Source organism: Solanum lycopersicum, chromosome 4 (assembly GCF_036512215.1).
Source record: "Solanum lycopersicum chromosome 4, SLM_r2.1".
Taxonomy (NCBI): Eukaryota; Viridiplantae; Streptophyta; class Magnoliopsida; order Solanales; family Solanaceae; genus Solanum; species Solanum lycopersicum.
In genome coordinates, this window is record NC_090803.1 from 59968756 (window position 1) to 59993084 (window position 24329).

The following is a 24329-nucleotide window of genomic DNA, read 5'->3' on the forward strand; positions in this document are numbered from 1 at the left end:
GAAAAATGACTTTTGAGATATGTCAATTCTTTCACTATAACGTGATATAAGTCTCTTTTTTTTTGGACCAACAAGAAATATGATGGAGTGTTGAGAGATTTTGAATTTAAATCTATTTTAATTAGAAATGACCTTTGTTAGGATATATTTTATTCCAATATATATTTTCTGGCATGAATAGAAAATGAAAAGAAAAAGTTCTTTTAAGTAATTTTCTATATTTGAGGTTAAGTAATTTCAATAGAAAATGTCAACACGGACTTATGATTGTGGGAGAGTATATTTAGTTGTAAACCTGTCAAAAAAGTGTTTGGTTGAGATCAAGAATTCAACACATCTAGGAAATATGTGGTCTTCGTTCGAAAAGAGAGATTCCTATGACATTATAGCGTGCATAGCATGTATACATCAAAGGAGACGGAATGAAACATATTTTACAAAAAATAAAAAATAAAATAAAATTCACTCACGCTCTTCAAACGAAGGGTGAAATAGATATTTAACAAATTAGTTTCAGCGACAATTTAGCAGATATGTTTATCAAGGTATTATCAACTTCAACCTTTGATAAGCTGCGAAACAAGATCAGAATGTGCCATCTTCGAGATATTAAGTGATATTTTCGTCAGAGAAGTAAATACACATTACACTCTTTTTTTCTTAATCAAAATTTTACCTCACTATAAAATTTTTAATCAGGTAGCAAAGAGTATATTACTAGAGTTTTTCTTTCACTATTATTTTTCTTTTACATGAGCATTCACGAGAGAGTGTTGTAAAGTGAATGTCCACGTTAATATAGTATGTGTTGTAAAATAATTATACAGACAATATATTAAGTGGTGTATACTAATTAACCATATAATATACTTGAGTCCTAAAGTGCATACATGGCAAGAAGAGACATTCATGTATCACACTTGATGCACACGTATATACATTTATATATACCCCTCTTCTTGTAACAAAGAAAGAAGCAAGAGTACGTGAAAAGAAAATACTACACATACTATTTCTCTTCCGTCTTTCTTGTTATCTTAATATTGATACTTATTTTATAACCATATATATATTTTAAGTACTCTTGATCCTACAGAGATTATGGCTCTCCAAATTTACAAGGATAATAATATTTCCAACCTACAATGATAATAGGCAAAAAAGTTCAGATTTCAAAATCCAAAAAAGTTTGTTAAATAACATGTTTAATTAGCAAATTATTTTTGACTAAAACTCTAAAAAGTTGACAAAAACTCCACCGTTAGCCCTTAGTGTGTACGCCAATTTTTACAAAGATTTAAAAAAATGACAAAAGCATGATGCGTTTATCAACAGACAAATCAGTTTCGATACGAAAGATTAAGCTCCCTAAGCCACATTAAAGGCATGATTGTAGTAGTAGAATCAATAATAAAAATAATAATAATTCATCAATAAAATTAATACGTTAATTTGATTAACAAATTGGATGAATTGTGCATCTATTTTGTTATTTTCTCAAAAGTCGAAGATTGGGCATTTTAATGAGTCCATTAGGGCTGTTGATTTATAATGGATTAATTTGAACTTAGGTTAACTTGAATCGTTCTATCTTTAGTGAAAGGTTCCACCGGAAAGACTGAAGTAGTATCTTCATTATACGGAAGGAATTAATTAGCCCAAATCAATTTACAATTCAAATCACTCTAATTAAAACTTGGTCAAATTATAGGTGTCATATGTGGACTGATAAGCACATTCTCCCACTTGTCTTAAACTAAAATTGTTGCATTGGGCTTTAACTTAACTGGATCATTATTACTGCTCGTTTTTGGGCTTTGGCCCATTTCCTACTTGTATATCAGCTGTATATTCCATCCTAATAAATGAAGAGATGATTCAAAGATATGAGAACTTGTACCTCAGTCCAATGAAATGCAAGGATGAATATATAAGTTCATGGAAAGAAAAAGACCATAATTTTTTACTCCAAATTCGAAATAAGATGAATTGGTTGATCTTTATTTTATGACACCTAATTAATTATGTTCTGAGATATATAATCATTTGAAGTTGACCTAATTAGTAGAATCTTATATCAAAACTTAATTGGTAACGAAGCTTTCAACTCAACTTTGAGTTAGGGGATTCTAGTGATCTTAATTCATATCCAAATCCACTCCTATACTAAACGATTTGCCTTAACACCTAAGAACAATTTATGAGTAATCCAATACGATCTTATACAAAAATGAAGAATGACTAGAAATTTCCCGAGTGTTACAATAACGATAGAGATTAATGGTGAACTACCATTTTTTTTTCAAAAATCTTTAAATAAACATCTTAATAATTTTAAGATCATAATCATTCAACTTTAATTTATTCATATTTATAAAGTTGTTTGACATATAATAATGAGTAAGATTCAGATAACATAAATAGATGAATTTAATGACTTGAATTCTTAGTAATTAAAGCTTAATACATACCTTAAGCAAAAAAAAAAATGATTTTGGACTAAGTGTACCTAAGATAAACTTGGAAGCTTCTACATTTCAACATGTCTTATACTCTCTGTATTTCAAAATAAGTGATATTATTAAAAATTAGCCAACATATGCTTATATTGAATTTCAAAAACGAAATCAGTTTCAATGTTATTTATTTTACTTTCTTCCTCAAGATACTATACAATCCTCTTATTTTTTTCATTTTCATTTTCATTTTAAAAATCTATAACATGATGATAAATGTTGTATATAACTTTTATATATATGTAAACCCTTATACATTACATGTATATCGTATAAATAAAGTATAAGTAATTTATATACTTTGTACAATCACATATAAATATTGTATCATAAATATTGTATCTAGGTCGATATACACAATTAAATAACTTGAACACAATCATGATTATTCAAGCCTCAATTACAATAATATCAAATTCTTCTTGAAATCTACACCACCATTTAATTTTTTAAAAAAATATCACTTATTTTAAGTAAAAATTTAAGGAATCCCATAGTGTAATTCAATAATTACACTCTGTCCCGAAAAATTTAGTATTTACTAAAAATTCCTTAAAATTTTTGTTCCGTGATACTTTAGACTCTAGTGATACATGGTAAATTTAAACTGTTAAGAAAAAAATGGGGAAAAAACAGTACATTTAAACTTGTTAACTAAAATAGCATAATTTACGGTAACAGATCATTAATCAGCATTAAATTAGCACGTAATTGAATATTAATTTCAAATTTTGAAAATCAAAGATTATATCATCTATTTTGAATACAATTTTCAAAACCGCATGATACATAGAAAACATTATGATACACAACAAATTCATGTATCAGTGCATCGTCTAAAACACTATACACACTGATTCAAAATGTATCAGCAAGCACACTTGATGGATTCAAAATGTATCAATGCATCATCTAAAACACTATACACACTTGATGGATTCAAAATGTATCAGCAAGCACACTAATTCAAAATGTATCAGCAAACACTTCATGTATCAATGCATCGTCTAAAACACTATACACACTGATTCAAAATGTATCAGCAAGCACACTTGATGGCGCAGTTATTGAAATTAATCACTGATACATGATAAAAAATTTCAAAAACCCTTGATACATAGAATCTTGTTCAGTGCAGCTACAGCACTGTTGCTTGTTGGAAGAAATTCTTCTTGTTTGAAGCTAGAATCTTCATAAGCAAAATCAGATGTCCCACATAAAGGCAATCGATCAAATTCTTTTCCTGCTTTATCAGACAGCTGGTTCACATCACCATTGCTCTCTTCTTCCAGTAGTGGTATTGATATATTTTCCACCTCTGGTTCTCATTCAGAGGTCCTTTCTTGCTTTGTTTTTAGTTTCTCATTTTTCTTCGAGAGGTATTCCCTAGCTTCCTTAACTGACAGAATGATTTTTGATTTTGATGTTACAGAGATTTCACTTGGCTTGCTTGATTTTTCAAACGTTATAATAGGTTTTTCATATTAAATGTTGTGAAACATTTTTAATTAAAATTAATAATTCAAAATTCAAAAAGTGATTCAGAAGATTGAGTGTTCTAGTGGAGAAAAAATAGGCATGATATGGGGAAGTGTGTGTTATAGGAGAGAGAAGACTATGTATCTCTAAACTTCTACTAAAATTAAAAAAAAAGGATTTATGTAATATTTAAAAAAAGAAGGGAAAATTAGAGAATACTTAACTTATAGTTGTGTATTTAAGTTATTTTTCCTTATTTTAAAACGAAAAAAATATACCATAAAACTTCACTTTTCTCCGCACCAAGTAATGGTGGTGGGGAGCAATAATACAAGTAGCTTAAATTAGTGGATGTGTGTCTTGAAAATCTGATGTATCATTGTTCATTATTCCCTAGTGGGATAGTGTCTTTGCACACTATATACTTTCTATATCAGGCACAAGAAATAAATCAAAACTTACCTATTTTGTATTTGAGTAAGTTAAAAGGCACAATATATATATATACAAACTAAAGCCAATTTTTTCGAAACAATTAAAAGGTGACAATACGTTTGAAATGAAAAGAGTTATCGAAATTGAAGATAAAAAATACAAAAGAATGAAGTTGCAAATATTATCCCACTCATAGTTTGTATAACAGTTTTCAACTTTTATTAATGGGGCACAACGTAATGCATTGCGTTGCTCTATGCCTCATAAAACAGTGGTTAGCATTTTACCTAACATCACTCTGACGATCGATTGTTATGCTAGACAAATATAAATAATTTTAAGAAAATAAAAATTTAATATATCGTTTATTTGATATTTAATTCACCAAGATTAAGAATTAGTATCTTATCTTGAAGAATGGAATAATCTTATCAAGATTAGTTATTACATAAAATAATTAAAATGACAAGAATACTTTTAAGGTCTATGAAACCTATTTTTTCCTACTAAATAAGATGAACGATATTTTTTAAACATACTTCTTCTTAGAAATTGTGTAATATATTAATGAATACCGTTATTTAATATAAAAAATTAAATGTTAAATATAAAATAATATTAAAATAATATATCTTAATATAACTTATCTTCGAATTAATTAGCGACCACTCACCTTTATGCACAAATCACAATATACACATGCTAAAATATTCTTAAAATGGGTGCCTGCCAGCCCTTGAAAATACCTGAAAAACTAGCTTTAAACTGATGTGATCGCTACACATTTCCACCCTACACCATCCCTCAAGAGTGGACCAAGAAGGTTGTGTTGTGACTTGTCATCGTCATAAATTAGTGGAAGCACACAACGACCAATCTAGAATTTTTTGTTTATTAAACACCTCTAGCTATTGATCTTCATTGTGCTCCCTCCGTTTCACCTAGTTTGGAGTTTAAGAAAAAGAAAAATATTTTTGAAATAGACTAATCCTTTTTAAACGGTGGGAGTATAATATCATATTTTGATATCTGTGCTATAAGAACTCTAACTGATCCACATGAGCGTTTGGTGCATTCGTATTTAAATCAATTCCCATTTAATACAACTTTTTGGGTGCATTCATATTAAAAAAAAAAATTCTTAAAATTCTCATTTGATCCTAAAGTTATATAAACATATGTTTGTTAATCGAAAAAAGTGAAATGATTTCAGCATAGAAAGTGTCGATAGATAATGCTAGCTATGTTCCACTGCTGTTTCAATCGAATATATTTTTGATAGCAGTGCTGGCCAATGTTTCCTAAAATTTGTCCTTTCAATATAAGTAGTTTGGTTTAATTTATTTCATGCTTGTCCTTGTCACATTGCCCTTTATGTCATGTGCTTAATAGATGTACGACTTATAATATACGTGGATAAGATTCTAGGGACCAAATCTTTTCTTATCAATTTTAATTGCCGGTCGGGTTATGGTGGATCGACTCTCAGGGTAAAACCAGTCAATTTATGATGTATATCGTAGTCATGATTAGTTTTATTGAGATAAAGTTATCGATAAAAAAAAAGATAAAATACATAAATATCCTTCAACTTTGATGTGCACAAATAGACACTTAAACTTGTATAAAGTTAAACAAATAGACACACATATCTTACATGTCATTTTTTGCCTTACGTAATGTCTTACGTGTATTGTGTCATGTAGAACTTATGTATTTATTTATTTATTTAAAATTGGATAGTTAAAATATCTATTTATACATTATGAAAATATATAATATATATATTATGCCTAAAAAAGAATTTATAATCGAAAGCTCTTTGTTGAGACGAGTAAAAATTCACACAACATATTTCTGTAGAATTAACCACAAATATCCACTAAATGTGAGTTATTAATTTTCCAACGGCTCCTTTCAAGATTCTACCCATTATTGAGAGCCTTTTACAACTCAAAAAATAAGTAGTTTAATACAAATCTTCTATGACACTAAATAGGTTACAATTTAAAAATAATGAAAAGAGGGCCTGGAATACTTTTAAAATATTAGATATGGTATAAAATTATCATTTATTCATTTATTTGGCTTCAAAATATCCTTATTATTCATCAATTGGCTCCAAAATACCTCTGTCATCTATCTTTGAGTCCCAAATTGACACCTTATTTAACGGTTTTAAATTTAAATTGTTTAAATATTTATTTAAATACTAGGCGCTCAATTATTGGTTATAATAATTTATTAATATCATTTATAAATCAATCCACTACCCACTCATTACTAATTAAACCCAACCCAACTAATAAACCAATTCAAATATCAAATCACCCTAAGCACTATTAAAACACGACGAAATTACAGATTCCTGAAAATGATACTCAAAATTATCCGAAACTGAATTGAAGCCCCAATCAAATTAAGGTTGAGCCGCTTATTTAGGAGACACTTTCAATAGGATTCTCTTTCAAGCTTGAATTCGAAATTTATGATTAAAAGTAAAGAAATAGTATATCTCGAATTAATTCATGCACTTTTTAAATATTATTTTATAAATATTTATGATTTGTTTTAAATATTAAACTTTGATATATTATTTTTAAAAAAAAGTTATTTATTAAGTACTCCCTCCGTCCGCAATTATTTGTCATGATTTCTATTTTTAGAGTCAAATTATAATATGTTTTGATTGAGGACTTGAATGTATAATAAATGTACTTCTACAGACATTTCGCCTCAATTAGTTTTCCTGCAGTTGCATTAATAATGGGGCAGGTTTATTAATTGAGTGGGATTTAATTAGTAATGAGTGAGTAGTGGGTTGGTTTATAAATGATATTAATAAATTAAAATTATAACCAATAGTGGAGCGACAAGTATTTTAAAAAATATTTAAATAATTTAAATTTAAAATCGTTCAATAAGTTGTCAGTTTTGAATCCAAAAGGTGGATGACAGGGGTATTTTGGAGCCAATAAGTGGTTAAGAAGGGTATTTAGAGCCAATAAGTGGATGAAGGATAGTTTTGTACAATTTCTAATACTTCATGGGTAATTTAGATCATTTTCTGTAAAAAACAATTAAATGAACAACCCGAGAACTAAAACAATACTCCACTCGTCTTATTTTATACTCTCTCCGTCCGATATTGTTTGTTATGACTTCTATTTTTAGATTCAAACTATAAAAACTTTGACTAACATTTTAAGATGTACTTTTTTATCATATTAATATGCAAAAAATTGAATTTATAGTACTTTTCATATAGTTTTATAATATCTAATTTTTTTTGTTTAAAATATCAAATTAATGTGATCAAATTTACCTTTGAAAATTAGTTAAATTGACCTTCGATAAGCGCAACATGACAAATAATTTCGGATGGAGGGAGTATGCCACTTTTTTACTTTATATTTGTATTAAGAAATGATGTAACTTTACTCGTCTATCCTTATTTAATTGTTTTGAAACTCAAATTTTTAATAAATGAACATAAAATAATTTATTTTGATTAATTAATTTAATCAATGAATATGATACATTACTTAACTTTTCTAAGTTGATCAAAAATATATTTTCAAAACTAATAACTTAAAAAAATAAAATTAAAAATAATAACAATAATTTATAAATTAACTTTACGAAACAATAAATATTATGAATATAAAAAAGGATGAAATATAAGAATGAGACAAACACATGTTCTCTTTTTATGAAACAATAAATATTATGAATATAAAAGAGGCTTTGTTGACTTTCACATAATAATTCTTCACATTTATAATTATTTGCCAAGTATAAATCTTGATATGTGTGAATGACCTTTTTTGGGAAAATTGTGGAGAATGGCAAACTAGGGAAGGTAATTATACTAATTAAATCCTCTTTCATTTATTTCCTTTAAATGACAAACTTAAAGTTAATTTGCTATAAGGTTCCACGTTTTGTATAAAAAATTTTCCCCAAAACAAAACCCTCCTTTTTCCTCTCTCCGTCCATCCATTTTATACAATTTGGTCTTCTTCCTTCAATTTCTCCACACTTTTCTCCACAACTGCAAGTTGAAACTTCCAACTTCTCCTAGCACGCACATTAGGGCGGTTTTTCAAAATATTTCAAAAATATCAAGGTATCGCTTAAAACCTACTTACATTGTCAGTATTTTTTTATTTTTTTTGAATTTTTTAAAACTGATTTCACTTCAACTGTTAATCGCTTCAGAATTTTGGTTTGATTAATGGATGCCCAATATCCATCAAAGAGATTTACGAGAGGTATACCATTGCATGTTCAAATTGATGTTGAAAATCCATCGTTTTCATTGGGTCTAACTCAGAAATTTGGGGAGATTTCAGGTTCATTGTCTAAATCTACTAACATGCAAGATATTAGATCCAATTCCAATAATGACCCAATTAGTTTTGTTAATGGAAGTCTGAAGAATACTGTTGATGTTGTTACTGGGTCTAAAAAGAAAAGAAAACATAAATCTGATGTTCATACCTCTCACAATGATAAAAATGAAGGCGTTGGTTCTGAGTCAATTGAGCATAAGGTGTGTGTATAATAATTGTTCATATGTTTAGTTTTTATGTTGATTCGTGTCTTTATACAATTATAAATGTATAATATATATTCGTTCATGTTTTTGTGTTTCTGTTGATTTGTGCCTTATACAGTTTTTTTAAATGTATAATATCTTAATACTTGATTTCTATTCATGTCTTATAATGCCTAAATTACTGCCTCATTATATAACTGTGTCTATAAATGTGTAATTTAGTCTGTCTAATTTACTGCCTCATTATACAATTGTTTTAAAAGTGTATAATTTATTCTAACTAATTAAATGCATCATTATATAATTGTTTTAAAAGTGTATAATTTAATCTGTCTGATTTACTGCCTTATTATACAACTGTGTGTATAAGTGTATAATTTAGTCTATCTGATTTACTGCCTTATTATATAACTGTGTGTATAAGTGTATAATTTATTCTGACTAATTTACTGCCTCAGTATACAACTGTGTGTATAAGTGTATAATTTATATATATTTTGTGTCTAATACCACTATTTTTTTAGTAAAATGTATATGCTTTTTTTCAGGATGTTAAGTATTTAGGTCAAAGAGAACCAACAAGAATTCCGCACATGCAGTGTTACACAAATATTGACGTTATGAATGTTCAATCTTCAAAGCTTACTGAGTCACAGTACAGACAATTCTGTGGAAATACATGTTTTGCTCAACTATGCAGCATTCGTAGGTGTCACGTTCAGGCACAACTAATTAGGTGCATGTTTTTTAGAGAAATTGAAGGTAGCTCAAAAAATGCAATCCTGATACATGTCAATGGCACTACTCTACGTTTCACCATTCGCGACTTTGCTTTAATAACTGGGTTAAAATGTTCTGATAACGAGAATGATTTTGTCTCTAATACTAATGAACCAAATAGGATTATTCATCAGTATTTTGAAGTTGGAAAACCCGTCACCAAGAGTCAATTGATTGACAAGTTTGATAAAAAAATTTGGGTAGATAATGATGATGATGCTGTTAAATTTGCAATATTGTTCTACATTCATTCATTCATCTTTTCTGAAGAACCAATTGGTACTGTCACGACCCAAACCGGGTTGCGACTGGCACCCACACTTACCCTCCTATGTGCGCGAACCAACCAATCTAACCTTAACATTTCAATATAATATCAACAGAAAGTAATGCGGAAGACTTAAACTCATTAAATAAAGACCAATTCATTAACTTCTATTATTTCCCAAAATCAGGAAGTCATCACCACAAGAACATCTACTTTAAACTACTAATTCTAAGAGTTTCTAAGAAGCTAAAAATACATAAGAAGCTAGTCCATGCCGGAAGTTCAAGGCATCAAGACTTGAAGAAGAAGATCCAGTCCAAGCTAGAAGCATTAGCTCACCCTGAATTTCCGATGTAGTAAGACTGGCTTGAATTACTGTTGAGTTGAAGACGATGACACGTTTACTGCACTCCACAAATAAACAAGAAGAGAACATAAAAGTAGGGGTCAGTACAAAACACGGGTACTGAGTAGATATCATCGGCCAACTCAAAATAGAAATCAATATATACCAAGTAATATCATAAAATCAACTATGATACTCAACATGTAGCAACAACAAGTACTATATCATTAATAATTACCGTCAAGTTCACACATGAGGACTCAAGCCTCAATACCATACTCATTTGGGAATTATGTTCATTAGATTGAGTATATTAACATCTTTCAAGATTCATTATCTTTAGTTCTCTTGTGTCGGTACGTGACACTCCGCTCCCTCATATTCATTAATCCTCTTGTGTTGGTACGTGACACTCCGATCCCTCATATTCATTAATCCTCTTGTGTCGGTACGTGACACTCCGATCCCTCATATTCATTAATCCTCTTGTGTCGGTACGTGACACTCCGATCCCCTAAATCTACGTGTCGGTTCGTGACACTCGATCCCCTAATTCTACGTGTCGGTTCGTGACACCCGATCCCCTAATTCTACGTGTCGATTCGTGACACCCGATTTCCTAAATCTACGTGTCGGTTCGTGACACCCGATCCCCTAATTCTACGTATCGGTTCGTGACACCCGATCCCCTAATTCTACGTGTCGGTTCGTGACACCCGATCCCCTAATTCTACGCGTCGGTTCGTGACATCCGATCCCCTAAATCTACGTGTCGGTTCGTGACACCCGATCCCCTAATTCTACGTGTCGATTCGTGACACCCGATCTCCTAAGTCTACGTGTCGGTTCGTGACACCCGATCCCCTAAATCTCCTTCCATCAATTCATCAAGCCTTCTTTCTTACCAAGGCATCATCAATCTCATTACTTTAGTTCATCAAGCCTTCTCCCTTACCAAGACATCATCATTAAAAAGAGATTAGGTTTTTATCAAGATTTGGGATTCAATAACTTCATCATGCTTAATATAATCACAATTATATAATCACGTTCATGCATGCATACAATTAAGCACATAGCAGGGTTTACAATACCACCAATACATATCATTCTCTATTAAGAGTTTACTATGAAAGCATGAAAACCATAACCTACCTCCACCGAAGATTAGAAATCAAGCAAGCAAATTCCCAAAGCTTTGTGTCCTCTTCGTTTCTCCTCTTTCTCGTTCAACTTTCTTTCTCTTTCTACTCGTTCTCTTTCTTTTTGTCTCTCTTTGTCCTTTCTTATTTTTCTTATTCCAACCCTCTTTCTTTTACCCTAATTAGTATATAATTAAGAATAAAAGACGGCAATAATGCCCCACTAATTAACTTAAGGTTACCTCTTTTAACCCCCCAAGTAATTAGACTTATTAACATTAACCCACTAACTTTATAATTAAGGCAAGAATAGTCAAAAACGTCCCTTAAAACGTATCAAGAAATCCGACCCAGACTGGAATTGCGCAACCTGTGACGGGCCGTCGTGCCTGCGACGGTCCGTCCTGCAGGTCGTCGCAAAGTTCAGAGACCCAAATTTCCACCAAGGGTCTGTGACGGTCCGTCCTGCCATTTCGTTACAAAGTTCAGAGAGTCGATTTCAGCACCCAAATTTCAGAATTTCTAAGTGTTTTGGGACGAGACACCCTCGACGGTCCGTCGTGCCCATGACGTTCCGTCGTGGGTTCCGTCGTCTCAGCCTATTTTTCCAGAAATAAAATTTGCTGCTCAAAACGACTAAACAGGTCGTTACAGGTACTGTAATTGATAGAAAAGATTTTGATTTAGTTGAATCAGGTAGATACATTGACTATCCTTGGGGTAAAAAGGCTTTTGATATAATGATTATGCATTTGCATAGTAAGATCAAACATGATGGGAAGTATTTTAGGTTGTATGGTTTCCCACTTGCTTTGCAAGTGTGGTTTTATGAATGTTGTTCAAAATTTGATGATGAAATTGCTGTTAAAGTATCTGATCACATCCCTAGGATACTCAACTTGGAGACAAAAAAAGATTTTCCTCGTCTAAGCTATTTCGCTAAGGGCATATTCAGAGACGACAACAATCCGGTACGCACTGCATAAATATATGTATAATTTTATGGTTCATTTATATAGTTACATATTTATACAGTTCTATAAAATTATAGTATAATGTATAGCTGTATAAATATGTACCTGTATAAATATATGTATCAGTTTATTTCATTTAAAATTATATGTATAAATGTGTTCCTTGTATTATATTATGTATGATATAAGTTTCTGGAAATGTATAATTATGCATATAATTATACTAATTGTATAAATATAGCCTTATTTGTATATATAAAATTTTAAACTATATAATAAAACATTTAACTGTTTGGAATGTATATGGAAAGACTTAATTGTATAAATAAGTTTATGAACTGTATAATTATACATATATGAACATGTATATATTTTGCAGCTTGTTTTTCAGAATCTGACTCCAACTGAAATGGAACTCAATATTCTTGAATTACCCCCTGAGTATGTTCAAACAGAGCAATCGCCAACAGAAACAACAGCTGCAATGATTCGGATGATGATTTTCAGGATCCTCCAAGTCCAATAAACAATCGTGGAAAAGAAAAGATTGATACTTATTCGTCTCCTCCTAAGAAGAAATCAAGGCGCACAATCAGTCATATTCAGAATAAGTCACCACCCCGAGTCATTTCTAAGCAGCGCGGTTTGACAAAGCCTCCTCGAAATGTCAGTATTGCAAAAATAACTAAGGCACCATATCCGAAAAAGCAGACCAAAAAATCTGCTAAGGTTCCAGCAATTGCATGCATTAAGAAAAATGTTGAGCTTAAAGAAAGTATTGCTTCTAAAATTCCATCCACCAGCAAGTCACAGGATTTCAACATATCGCGTGATGAGTTTGATCGATTCAAAATTTCAGTATTTATTTATTAAAATATTTTTTATGAAATTTATATATATTGTTAATGTTAATTATACATTTCAATGTCAGATGGAGAAACAGTTTACTGATTTAAGAAACTTCATTGAAATCAACTTCAAAGTTGTGTTGGATTCTATCAAAACCAAGAATGCGGAAGATAAGGTTTTGTTAATATTCATCAATACATGTATTATATATATATGTATATATATAGTTTTTCTTCTCTTTTCAGGGTGACGATGTAGAAGTAACACGTAAAGTTTCAACAGTCGGTGTCGATCAGTCCGAAGAACCTTCTCTGAATTTACCTTCTAAATTGAACTATCAATCTGTTTTGAATGATCTAAATGATCAAGAGGTAATATACTTATTTTATCTTCTTTGTAATTCAAATTTTTATTGCATTTTGTATATACTGTATATTTAATAATAATTTTTTTATAGAATTTTGTTCGAGTAAATGTCACATCATCTAGTCCTGAAGTTACATTTCAGCAGTCATCTTCACGCTCTCCAGCTGTTCAATCAGATTTTAGCCCTTTACTTCAACAATTCAACACTCCCGAGCCACAAGTAATTTTTTTTTATGAACAACATTCTCAATTTTGTAAAATATATATATACTAAACGTACAGATATGATCATTATACATATACAATTTAGTACCCATCTAAAATATATATAATATTTTATTGTATAATGTAATAACAAAATTCAACTTGCAACAAACTATACAATAATGTATAAATAAGTAATAGGCAGTTCCAATGTTCAAATCAACCCTGGATGTTCAAAACACTTTCAATATTTCTGAGTTTCAAAACAATTTTGAGGTTTGAATTCTTGAATAACATTTTTTATTTTTTTATAATCTATGTTTATATGTATATATTACTAATATTATACATTTAGACGGAGAAATGTGAAGATGTTCCAGTAGAAGTGGACAAAGAAAGATCCCAATTCATGGATGATCAAGCAGAATTCAACAATCCTTTATTTGTATGTTATTGTCTTCGTAAATTAAAGGGGTTAAGTTGTATTATATATATAATCATTAATTTATATTTTTTTGTCAAAAATTTGTCTATTGTTATATAACAGCAGGAATTATTGAATGTTATATATGATCAAACTGAAAAGATGGAGCAAGAAGAATTGGGAGATACAAACAAAGCAGGATCATCCAATGCAGATGAATTAGTTGTTGAGGAAGATTTCATCTTTTCAAAACCTCTTCAGATTGTAAATGATGATCAAACAAAAATTAATATAGAAAGAAGCATTGTGTTACATCCTTTGTTAGCTATGGACAAACACACACCATTACCAATTCCAAGGGAAAGGCGTCCAGGCCCATTCAACACATCGCCTTATGTGACAACGTTCAGTTCTGAATCTGGTATAACAAATTATACATTTTACATATTAACACAGTTATATCAATAAGTGTTTTACACACCTAAAAATAATATATGTCTTTATACATTTCAGGTAGTTCATCAAGGTTCAACTACGTGTTTGAACTGAAACATCCATTTGTTGCAATGTCGGATGTGGATCTTACAACTTTATATCTGCACTTCTGGAAATGGTTAAATGAATGGCTTCTTGTCAGGCATAGCGCAAAGTAAATTAGTTAATTACTAAATATAATTATTTAATCATATATGTGTGTATTTTGTATAAAAATTTCTTTTTATTTGAATTTTGATAGGATAGGTAAAGAAGAGCGATAAAAAAAGAACAAGTCTCGCTTACAGATGTGGTTTCATTTTGGAATTGTAACTGTCCAAAACAAGAACTGGTTCTATAGGCTTGCATACAAAGATCAATTGTTTGATGACTCGGTAAGCTTTACACAACTCTGTTTTTTTATACAATTTACAGTTTTAGTATTTATACAATTTTTGATTATGTATTTTTATAGCACATAGATGTCATTTTGTATTACATACGCAAAAGAGCCAAGTACTCCGACTCCGACAACAATGAAATCAGCCTTATTACTGTGGATTGCAATTTCAATAAACTAATTGCAAATGTGTGGGATGCTTATTACAATTTGGATAGTACAGTCAACAAGGAGAGTACAGAGGAGTCCATTATTGAGTACATTAATGGATACAGAATTCATGTTGCTGCACCTTGGCATACCGTTGATAACATCCTTATCCCTGTTAACATCGAGCAGATATTTCATTGGGTTCTTATCGTTGTGTCCTTTAATGAGAGATGTATACATGTCTATGATTCTCTTAGGGGTGGTTCACTACACAATTCGTCAGTTTCAAATGAGATCAAGAAATATGCACAACTGATTCCCATGTATCTATCTAAGTCTGGTTTTTACAGGAAGAAAGACATTAACATATCTTCACATCCGAAGTACAAGTCGCATTCTGAAGTTGACTCTTTTGAAATTATACATGTCAATGATATAACACAACAACATGAAGGAAGCCTGTAAGTCTTGTTATTACTCTTAATCAAATTTTTAATTTTAATTTTACGTTGATCCTAGAATAATTTCAGCGATTGTGGACTATATTTTGCTGCTTATGTAGACCATATCAGTAAGGGAAATTTGGTTCCAACATTTGATCCAGAGTTTACCCGTATTCAATATGCGTCTTTGTTGTGGAATTATGGAATGCAAAAAATCCAAGCTGATGCCACCAGTGACAGTGAGGCACCAGAAAGGCCAGTCAGGATTCATAGGGATGTTGATATCAGTGACATGATCACAATTGATTAGATCCGTAATACTAGATTTATGTATTTCTGAATATGCAAAAGACATAAGAATTTGTGAACTTCTATGTTTTTGTATTGTAATATACTTGTTTGTTCAATTAAGTTTTTCACTTCTTTATTTTTGTTTACAATTTAATACTTATACAAACTACATTACACAATATATATTTATACACTAACTGTATAAACCTATGTGTATATTTCACTTTGTATTTTTTATATAAAAATTGATTATTATACACTTTTTAATAATGAGACTGTACATATTAACTGTATAAATCTCAACAGTTTATTTTACTTTCTGCATGATTATACAATTAATTGTATAAATCTCGACAATTTATACAATTGTTAATTCATTATGAAATGTATAATTATACATTACTAGGATTATACCATTGTTCAGAAATTTCAAATTTACAAATAATCTTATACAATTAATAGTTATACACTAACAATATAAAACTAGGATTACATTGATGTTGGATATATACATATACATTTCAAGGCTTACAAAATAGTTCATAAAGCATACATATATATTCAACTTAAACAACAACATATATTTATACATTAACTGTATAAATATAGACAGTTATACAATTGTTAATTCTTTATGAACTGTATAATTATACATTACTAGGATTATACAATTGTTCAGAAATTTTAAATTTACAAATAAGCTTATATAATTAATAGTTATACACTCAATATAAAACTAGGATTACATTTATGTTGGATATATACATATACATTTCAAGGCTTACAAAATAGTTCATAAAGCATACATATATATTCAACTTAAACAACAACATATATTTATACATTAACTGTATAAATATAAACAGTTATACAATTGTTAATTCTTTATGAACTGTATAATTATAGAGTTAAGTATCTGTAAAATTGATACAAAATGATTAGCACAATTAATAAGACATAACCACTTTATTCCATAATGAAAATACTAACTCATACTGTTTTAACACAAAACTACTTCAGAATAAAATTCAATTGTATATCAAATCAAATTTTACATTTCAATAGAATTGTAAAAACTTGTTAAACTTCTTGAGGTCTATTTCTGCATGAACGCCTATTGTGACCTGCAAATCCACGTGTACTACATGTATGCTTTCCTTTTAGTCCAAGCAATTCACGTTTAGTTTTTGAACGGGGTTTATTTTTAGGCCTTTCGGGAGGTCTTTTGAATTTTGGATGTCAGACTTCATCATACATTATGGCTTCAGGTATAACCCATTCTGAAAAGAAAGGCAATGGATAAATCGGTATCTCATAAATCTTCAAAACTGTCTTTGGTTTATACAAATCTAAGCAAAATCCATCGGCTACTATACTTTTCCGCTTCAATACAGCCAAAGCATGTTCACAAGGAATTTCTTCATATTGAAACTTTCCACAGCTGCATGTTTTGTTCTTTAAACAGACCACAAAACTCCTACCATCATCAGTCACATTGTATACGTATTCAGTTGACGGCACAACCTGCTTCACACAAAATAGATTTATATATATGTATAAGTCTATACAATTTCTAGCCGTGTGCATAACTCATTAATTAATAATATATATACATAAAACTTACCCCCATTCGTGTGCTCAATGCTTCATATTCTATTAGTAAATTTTGAGCTTTTCCAATCATCGGAGTAAATGTGCAGGCTGCCTCGTATTTGTTGTCATGATTCCATTTCCCAAACATCAGTCTTACCTCTTCCAGAAAATTGAATATTGGTAATTCCCTAGCAGATACTAATGCAGCATTTATACTCTCTGCAATGTTAGACGTCATAGCCCATCCCCGATGAGTTTCTGCATGACACCTTGACCACTTATCATATCCAGCTAGTTCCAAATACTCTTTAACACCTACATCAACTGTTTTTACAGTATCCATCAGCCTGTCAAACTCAACTTTGTTGCAAGTCTTTGCCATTGTATAATACACAGGACTTAACTCCTTGGATGCCTTCCTAAATTTCTTCTCTACATTACTCCACAAGTGCCACATACAAGCATAATGTGGCACATTTCTATACACTTGAGTCACAGCCTTTATTATACTTTCATTTCTATCTGACACTACACACATATTAATCCTTTCACTATAAGCCTCCTTTAGTTGTAGAAAAAATCAAAACCAAGCTGCATCATTTTTCGAATCAATGATACCATATGCTAGTGGAAAAATGTGTCCTGCATTTTAATTGACACACATATTAATATTTTGATAAAAATTGAACAATAAAAAATAAATTAACCATACCTGCTCGGTCCGTTGTACTTGCAGCAACAAATGTTCCATTATACGGTCCTCTTAGGTGACTTCCATCCACAACAATTACAGGCCAGCAATGTTCAAAGCCTTGTATAAAACTATTCAATGCAACAAAGAAATACAAGAACTCATTTTTATCTGTTTTCTTTAGACGTATATGCGAGCCTGGATATGTTATATTCATCATATACAAATATGCTGGAAGCTTGCTGTAAGATGCAGCTACAGTCCCCCTCAATGCAACTAGAGCCTTTTCTCTAGCCCTCCAAGCCAACGAGTAATTTACATCAACTCCCAAATATATCTTTACATCACTGCGAATATCAGAAGGTGTATATTTTCTCTTGTGATCAACAAGTTTGGATTTAATGATCCCTCCAATCAGCATGCTTGTGGCATGTTTTTGTGAATACACTTTATCCTTCAAAGGACAAGTATGGTCTGTATTAAATGCTCTTATTCTAAATATACCAGACTTGTTGACATTAGATGCTTTCATTAACCATTCACATTCATCAGAAATACACTCCAGTGTATAACTACATAAGCAAAAACAACACAACACATCAATATACAAATAATTAAAACAACTTATACAATTATATATTTGTATGTATAAAGAAGGTACCTGATTGCTTTTGACCTCAGTGTTCTATATTGAAATCTTTTTTCAATTGCATATTTTTCCATCACAGATTTCAATATGTCTTTGGTCTTATACACTTGGTCTACCTCCACGAACTTATTACAAGGATCTGAAATAACTCCATCGCAGCTCCCTGACCACAAAATATGAAGCGGCTCTACCAACTCACCAATACTCAGCTGCCTATTATCAAATTCATCATTTTCATTGATGCTGATAGATGTTATCGTATCGCTATCCTGATTTGAACTTCCACACAGTTCATTGGTACCAATTATACTAGGCAGTTTGCTAATACACAGTGGATACTTGTTGAACTCATTTTCAGACTTTTTAAGCATAATATACACTCTAACACCTATGTCGTTGTGAATCAACATGGGTGTCTTGCCTTTTGTCAATATTATACTCAATTTTGAGTTTATTCACATTCGTATCAATCCCTAATTGCATTGCAATGACATTATACAAATCATTATACGATGAACTTTCTTTAAAAATCATCTCATCAATTGTATAATCAACGTAGCAATTGTCATTATCCCATCTACCAGAATGCTTAACCAATATAGCCAGTGAAGCCATTTTCAGATTTTCTGTATACAAAATCAAATTATACACATATACAGTTATCAGCTAAATAAATGCAGTAACAAACAAAATATGTACTTATACATATTATAGAAACTTCATTTTTAAGCTTATACACATTTTCAAATTATACAAAAAAAAAATCTCTGTATACACAAAATTATAGCTTTATAGAAGTATACACTTCAATAGCAACAACTAAAAAGTACATGAATACAAAGGACAAATTCGTATGTAATAGACAACAGATCCATTCAATTATACAATTTACAAAATAACACTAAATTTGATAGATTCGAACATACAAACAACAATCTAATACACTTAAACACTTATACAATTTCAAATTCAAACAATTCTATGAATTGGAGCAAATCTCAGATCAGTAATTTCAAATTAACAACAATTTTTTTTATAATTTACATTAACTAATCAAATCAATTACGGACATATATTCACATCTCAATATACATTCAACTGATTTGATGAAATTAAAAAACAAAATTTGAATTTTAAACACCATTGTCGACAAAATCAAAAACACAATCAGAATTACCTCTTATTTCTATCTCTAAAAACAAATTTATCTTGCTTGCTTGCTTAAAATCTTCAATAGCTTGATCAATTTTTTGAATTGTCAACAAGGGAGCTGCTTCGATCGAAGGAGAAGAAGGAAGACTGAAACTGAAATTGATTTGGCGTGAATTGTGGGATTTTTTCCTTATTTATGTGCTGTGTTTTTTTTTAAAATTGAAACTGTATAAATAGCTCACTTATACACAAAAGAAGACCCGTAGCAAACTTTTAGTTTTTATGAAATACAATTTTGTATTGTTTGCTAAAATATAAAATTAATAACTTTTTCTTTGCTATGTATAAAATTTGCCCTTTTTAATACTCACATTTATAACTATTTGCTAGGTATAAATCTTGATACGTGTGAATAGCCTCTTTTTTAATACTCCCTCGATTTCTTTTTGTGTTGCCTTTTTAGATTACATTTACTTTTTTTATTTTTATTTAATATTTTATTGAGTCTATTTTATAATAAATGATAAATATATTAGATTTTAAAATTAAAATATATTTAGATCATTACTTATATTTTTGAGTTTCTTTTCAAAAAAATCAAATTTATAGAATAAAAAATGAAAAGAGTAATTAATCAAGAACTCAAATGAATATTAATTACTTATTAGTTTTTTTAAAACTGATCAAAGTATATATTTTCAGAACGAATTTACTATTCTATCAAGAATATAATTGAAAGAATTAATTTTATAAAATAACAAGTAATATCATCTAATTATTTATAAAAAGAAATGATTTATAAAAAGGAACAAAGAGAATAACATCAATATTATTTATAGTTCTTTATATATGAGAGATAATGATTGAAACCTCTTGTATCGTATAATGCAGTGATAATTGAGTGTATTTCTCTAAGTAAAGTTATATATATATATATATATATATATATATGGATCTATTATTTTATAATTTTAATGATTTTTAGTGATAAGAACCTAAATGTCAAATCGATCATATATATATATATATATATATATTTTAGATTGACTTTTTTATAATAATGCACCATCATCTGAAAATTATGGATACGCTTGTACTTATTTGAGACATGCTTAAAAATTTATTCTCGTAAATTGTTTCTCCTTCTTCTTCTTTTCTTGATAATTCTTGTAGTATATCCAAACGTCATTCAAATTTGACCTAGCTCAATTTGACTTATAACAGTATTATGCACGATGGATTAAGCTTATGCTTTCAAGTCGATTAAACGCATGAAAATGGAGCACTTTGAACATTGCACACCGAAAAGTGGGTGCAAAAACCAACCACATACCATCAACCAAAATAGTAAAAAAAATAGAAGACTCTCAAAACTTCAAACACTAGTGATGTAACATTATATTGGAAATCATGTCCCCAATAATATAAGATGGTTGTACACTTGTACTAGTAAAACTTTTGAGCACGTTGTTGCAAGAAAAAAGAACACCTACTACTTTCTCACTCTCATTTTACCCGATATTGTTTGATTACAATAACAGAGCTAAGAATTTTAATAAAGACTTCAAAATTTAAAGAAAACACATGAATTAATTGAAAAAATTTGACATTTATTGTATATATATATAAAAAAAATAATTTTAATCATGTATATATATGCTGGCTTCGCCTCTTTTTATTTTTCAAAATTCATAATTATTTATGTAATTATAAATCATCTCATTAAAAATAATAAAAATAAAAAAGTTTATAATTGCGTAGTTGTGCAACTTTTTTAATGAAATCTTACTTTAAAGTTAAGAGACTATCAAACTACAGTCTCTATAACGCACGAAACTGTGGGTATATGTGTATATTTTATCTTTTTTAGAATATAATTATAAAATTATATTGGATATGTTATAATTCTTATTATGACTAAGAATAGTTAACATGTAAACTCTATAATTGAATTATTTTTAAAATATTAAATTTTATTGTTGCTTATGGAACAGACTAAAATCTAAAATATATTATGTACAATGAATAAGGATAAAAAATGTTCCTAAATTATCGCAAAATATAAAGAAAATGTATAAGTGCCCCTCAATATATATTTGAAATTTTAGAGACACACTTATATTATACTAAGGTCCTATTACTCCTGAACTTATTTTATAAATAATTTTCTACTCCTTTTCGATCTACGTGACACTAACTTGAAAAAATGTCAACATGCATTGAGTCCACAAGATAGTGCCCCATAGGCCGAAAAGGGGTAGAAAATTATTTATAAAATAAATTCAGGTGGATATTAGGACCTTAATATAGTATAAATGTGTCTCTAAAATTTTGAACATAGATTGAAAAGGTACTTGTATATTATCCCCAAAATGTATAGAGATATCTGCATCCATCTATTTTATTAAACATATCCCTCTTATACATTTTTGGCTTACTTATGCCCTCCAACTCAGGATCAACACTAATTTTTTTTAAAAGTTCACGTGATATTTGATGACTGATCCAATTTTATACTTTGGTCAATAATTAAATTATAAAAAATAAGTAAACTAAAACCAACCTTAACAAGTATTTTAAGTTTTTTCGAATTTCAAAAAAATTATAATAATTATATGTCCAAACATGATTTCTGAATTATATGTTATTAACCTGTGTTTGAAAAATCAGAATTACTTATTTTGACAAAACTTTGCAGAAACACGAAATAATCAAAGTTCACCGAATCATTAAGAAAGATGAACATAAATTAATTAAGAAAAACTAAAATCTGTAACGTATTAAAATCTGAAAAAGAAAAAGTTGAACAGGAAAAAGATTAAGTTCACTGAATTCACAGTGTCTCCTTAAGAAAATTATTCCCCTCTAGTATTCGAGGTTTGATTTGGAATATGTCCTTCCAGGATAAAATGATCTCAATCACCAGTGTGTAGATACCAAAAACTCTGGTGTCAGCGAACCACTCAACAACAGTAAAGTACACGAAGAAATTTTTGTGCATAAGAAGAAAAATAAATCAGAAAAATTCGTAATGAAAAATTCTGAGCAATAATTAGTATTTATAGGCAAGAGGAACAGATTCCAAAAGATTGCAATCCTTTCAGAATCCACACAACCATTAATGAAAGTTTGCAACATTTCAAACGGTCCTGGCTGTTCTTGAAAGTTGCAACCTTTCAGAACATACATTTCCAAACGGTGAGAAATTCAAATAAAACCGGAAAAAAATTAAATGAAACGGGTCGCACGTATTCGAGTCGGGTCGGACAACTAATTAATTGAAACTGGTATGACTATTTAATTTAATGAATTAAATAATTAAAACAAACTTTGTCCAAAAAATAATATCTCGATCATTTTCCAAAGCCAAAGCCGACGACGGCACGAGGGGAGTCCCTCTTTCCAATCCTTTTAAGAATTAATAAGAGTGTTTCTATATTTAAATTCTTCTATTTTTCTTTTTCACTACCGATGAGGGACAAATATCTTTATACCTAAAACATAAAAGGACTTCTCAAGTTTCCAACTTTTTAAATTTTTCTCTTTGTCTCCGTTTCCCATTAATTTTTGCTACATATCTAACATTTTGTTCCACTTAATTAGTACTACAAAAGTGGAGATGATTATAATCTTCAAGATAATAATACCAAGGACCACCCTCCATTTGGAAGTCAAGCTTGTAATTCTTGCCTAAATATCTCAGTAATGCACATCCATTCGGCTTACTAGATCTCCATAGACTCCACTTATGAGAATATCTTTCTTATATTTTGGATCAAATTTCACGGGTCATCATGAATCACGTATGTTAATTGATTTAATTTCAATTTATTTTTATTTTCTCTGAAAATAAGAAGATAAGAAAAAATAATTATTTCTTTCTCAAAAGATTGGAGGGAACATTTATTTTTAACAATTGCACTCCCTTTTAAGAAGGGAGTGTTTCTTCCTTAAAAAGTGGTGGAACGTTTAAAAAAAAGATTTTTTTTCTTCTCTTAACAAAAACATCAAAAATTATTTAGCACATCGTCTTTATTTTCTAGTGATTCAAAGAAATGATTTGGAACAATATTTTCTGATTTAATTTGCTGCGATAAAATACACAGATCTTATATTGTATCTTATTTATTAAAATTATTACA

The 24329-nt window shown here is 29.7% G+C and overlaps 3 protein-coding genes across 3 annotated transcripts; 1 reads left to right on the top strand and 2 right to left on the bottom strand.

Moving 5' to 3' along the window:
- The first annotated feature begins 8667 nt into the window (after positions 1 to 8667).
- On the top strand, positions 8668 to 14997 carry LOC138348210 (uncharacterized). The gene is made up of 10 exons (XM_069296833.1): positions 8668 to 8985; positions 9540 to 10050; positions 12182 to 12498; positions 13009 to 13359; positions 13433 to 13525; positions 13596 to 13721; positions 13808 to 13936; positions 14276 to 14365; positions 14471 to 14765; positions 14858 to 14997. Exons 1-10 carry the CDS (start codon positions 8668 to 8670, stop codon positions 14995 to 14997), a joined length of 2370 nt encoding a protein of 789 aa, XP_069152934.1.
- A 2344-nt stretch (positions 14998 to 17341) lies between these two features.
- On the bottom strand, positions 17342 to 18077 carry LOC138348211 (uncharacterized). The gene is made up of 2 exons (XM_069296834.1): positions 17727 to 18077; positions 17342 to 17626 (listed from the first exon to the last, which is right to left on the bottom strand). The coding sequence occupies exons 1-2, from the start codon at positions 18075 to 18077 to the stop codon at positions 17342 to 17344; spliced, it is 636 nt and encodes a 211-aa protein (XP_069152935.1).
- Positions 18078 to 18275: 198 nt separating this feature from the next.
- On the bottom strand, positions 18276 to 19650 carry LOC138348212 (uncharacterized). The gene is made up of 4 exons (XM_069296835.1): positions 19457 to 19650; positions 19048 to 19356; positions 18408 to 18958; positions 18276 to 18337 (listed from the first exon to the last, which is right to left on the bottom strand). The coding sequence occupies exons 1-4, from the start codon at positions 19648 to 19650 to the stop codon at positions 18276 to 18278; spliced, it is 1116 nt and encodes a 371-aa protein (XP_069152936.1).
- Positions 19651 to 24329: the final 4679 nt, after the last annotated feature.

Coding starts and splice junctions, on each gene's coding strand:
- LOC138348210 (XM_069296833.1), top strand. CDS start 8,668: ATGGATGCCCAATATCCATCAAAGAGATTTACGAGAGGTATACCATTG. Junction 10,051..12,181: donor CTTTTCTGAAGAACCAATTG/GTACTGTCACGA, acceptor AGGTCGTTACAG/GTACTGTAATTGATAGAAAA. Junction 12,499..13,008: donor TCAGAGACGACAACAATCCG/GTACGCACTGCA, acceptor GATGATTTTCAG/GATCCTCCAAGTCCAATAAA.
- LOC138348211 (XM_069296834.1), bottom strand. CDS start 18,077: ATGGCAAAGACTTGCAACAAAGTTGAGTTTGACAGGCTGATGGATACT. Junction 17,627..17,726: donor CATTGAGCACACGAATGGGG/GTAAGTTTTATG, acceptor TGTGTGAAGCAG/GTTGTGCCGTCAACTGAATA.
- LOC138348212 (XM_069296835.1), bottom strand. CDS start 19,650: ATGGCTTCACTGGCTATATTGGTTAAGCATTCTGGTAGATGGGATAAT. Junction 19,357..19,456: donor GAGTATAATATTGACAAAAG/GCAAGACACCCA, acceptor ACTGTGTATTAG/CAAACTGCCTAGTATAATTG. Junction 18,338..18,407: donor AAGTACAACGGACCGAGCAG/GTATGGTTAATT, acceptor ATTAAAATGCAG/GACACATTTTTCCACTAGCA.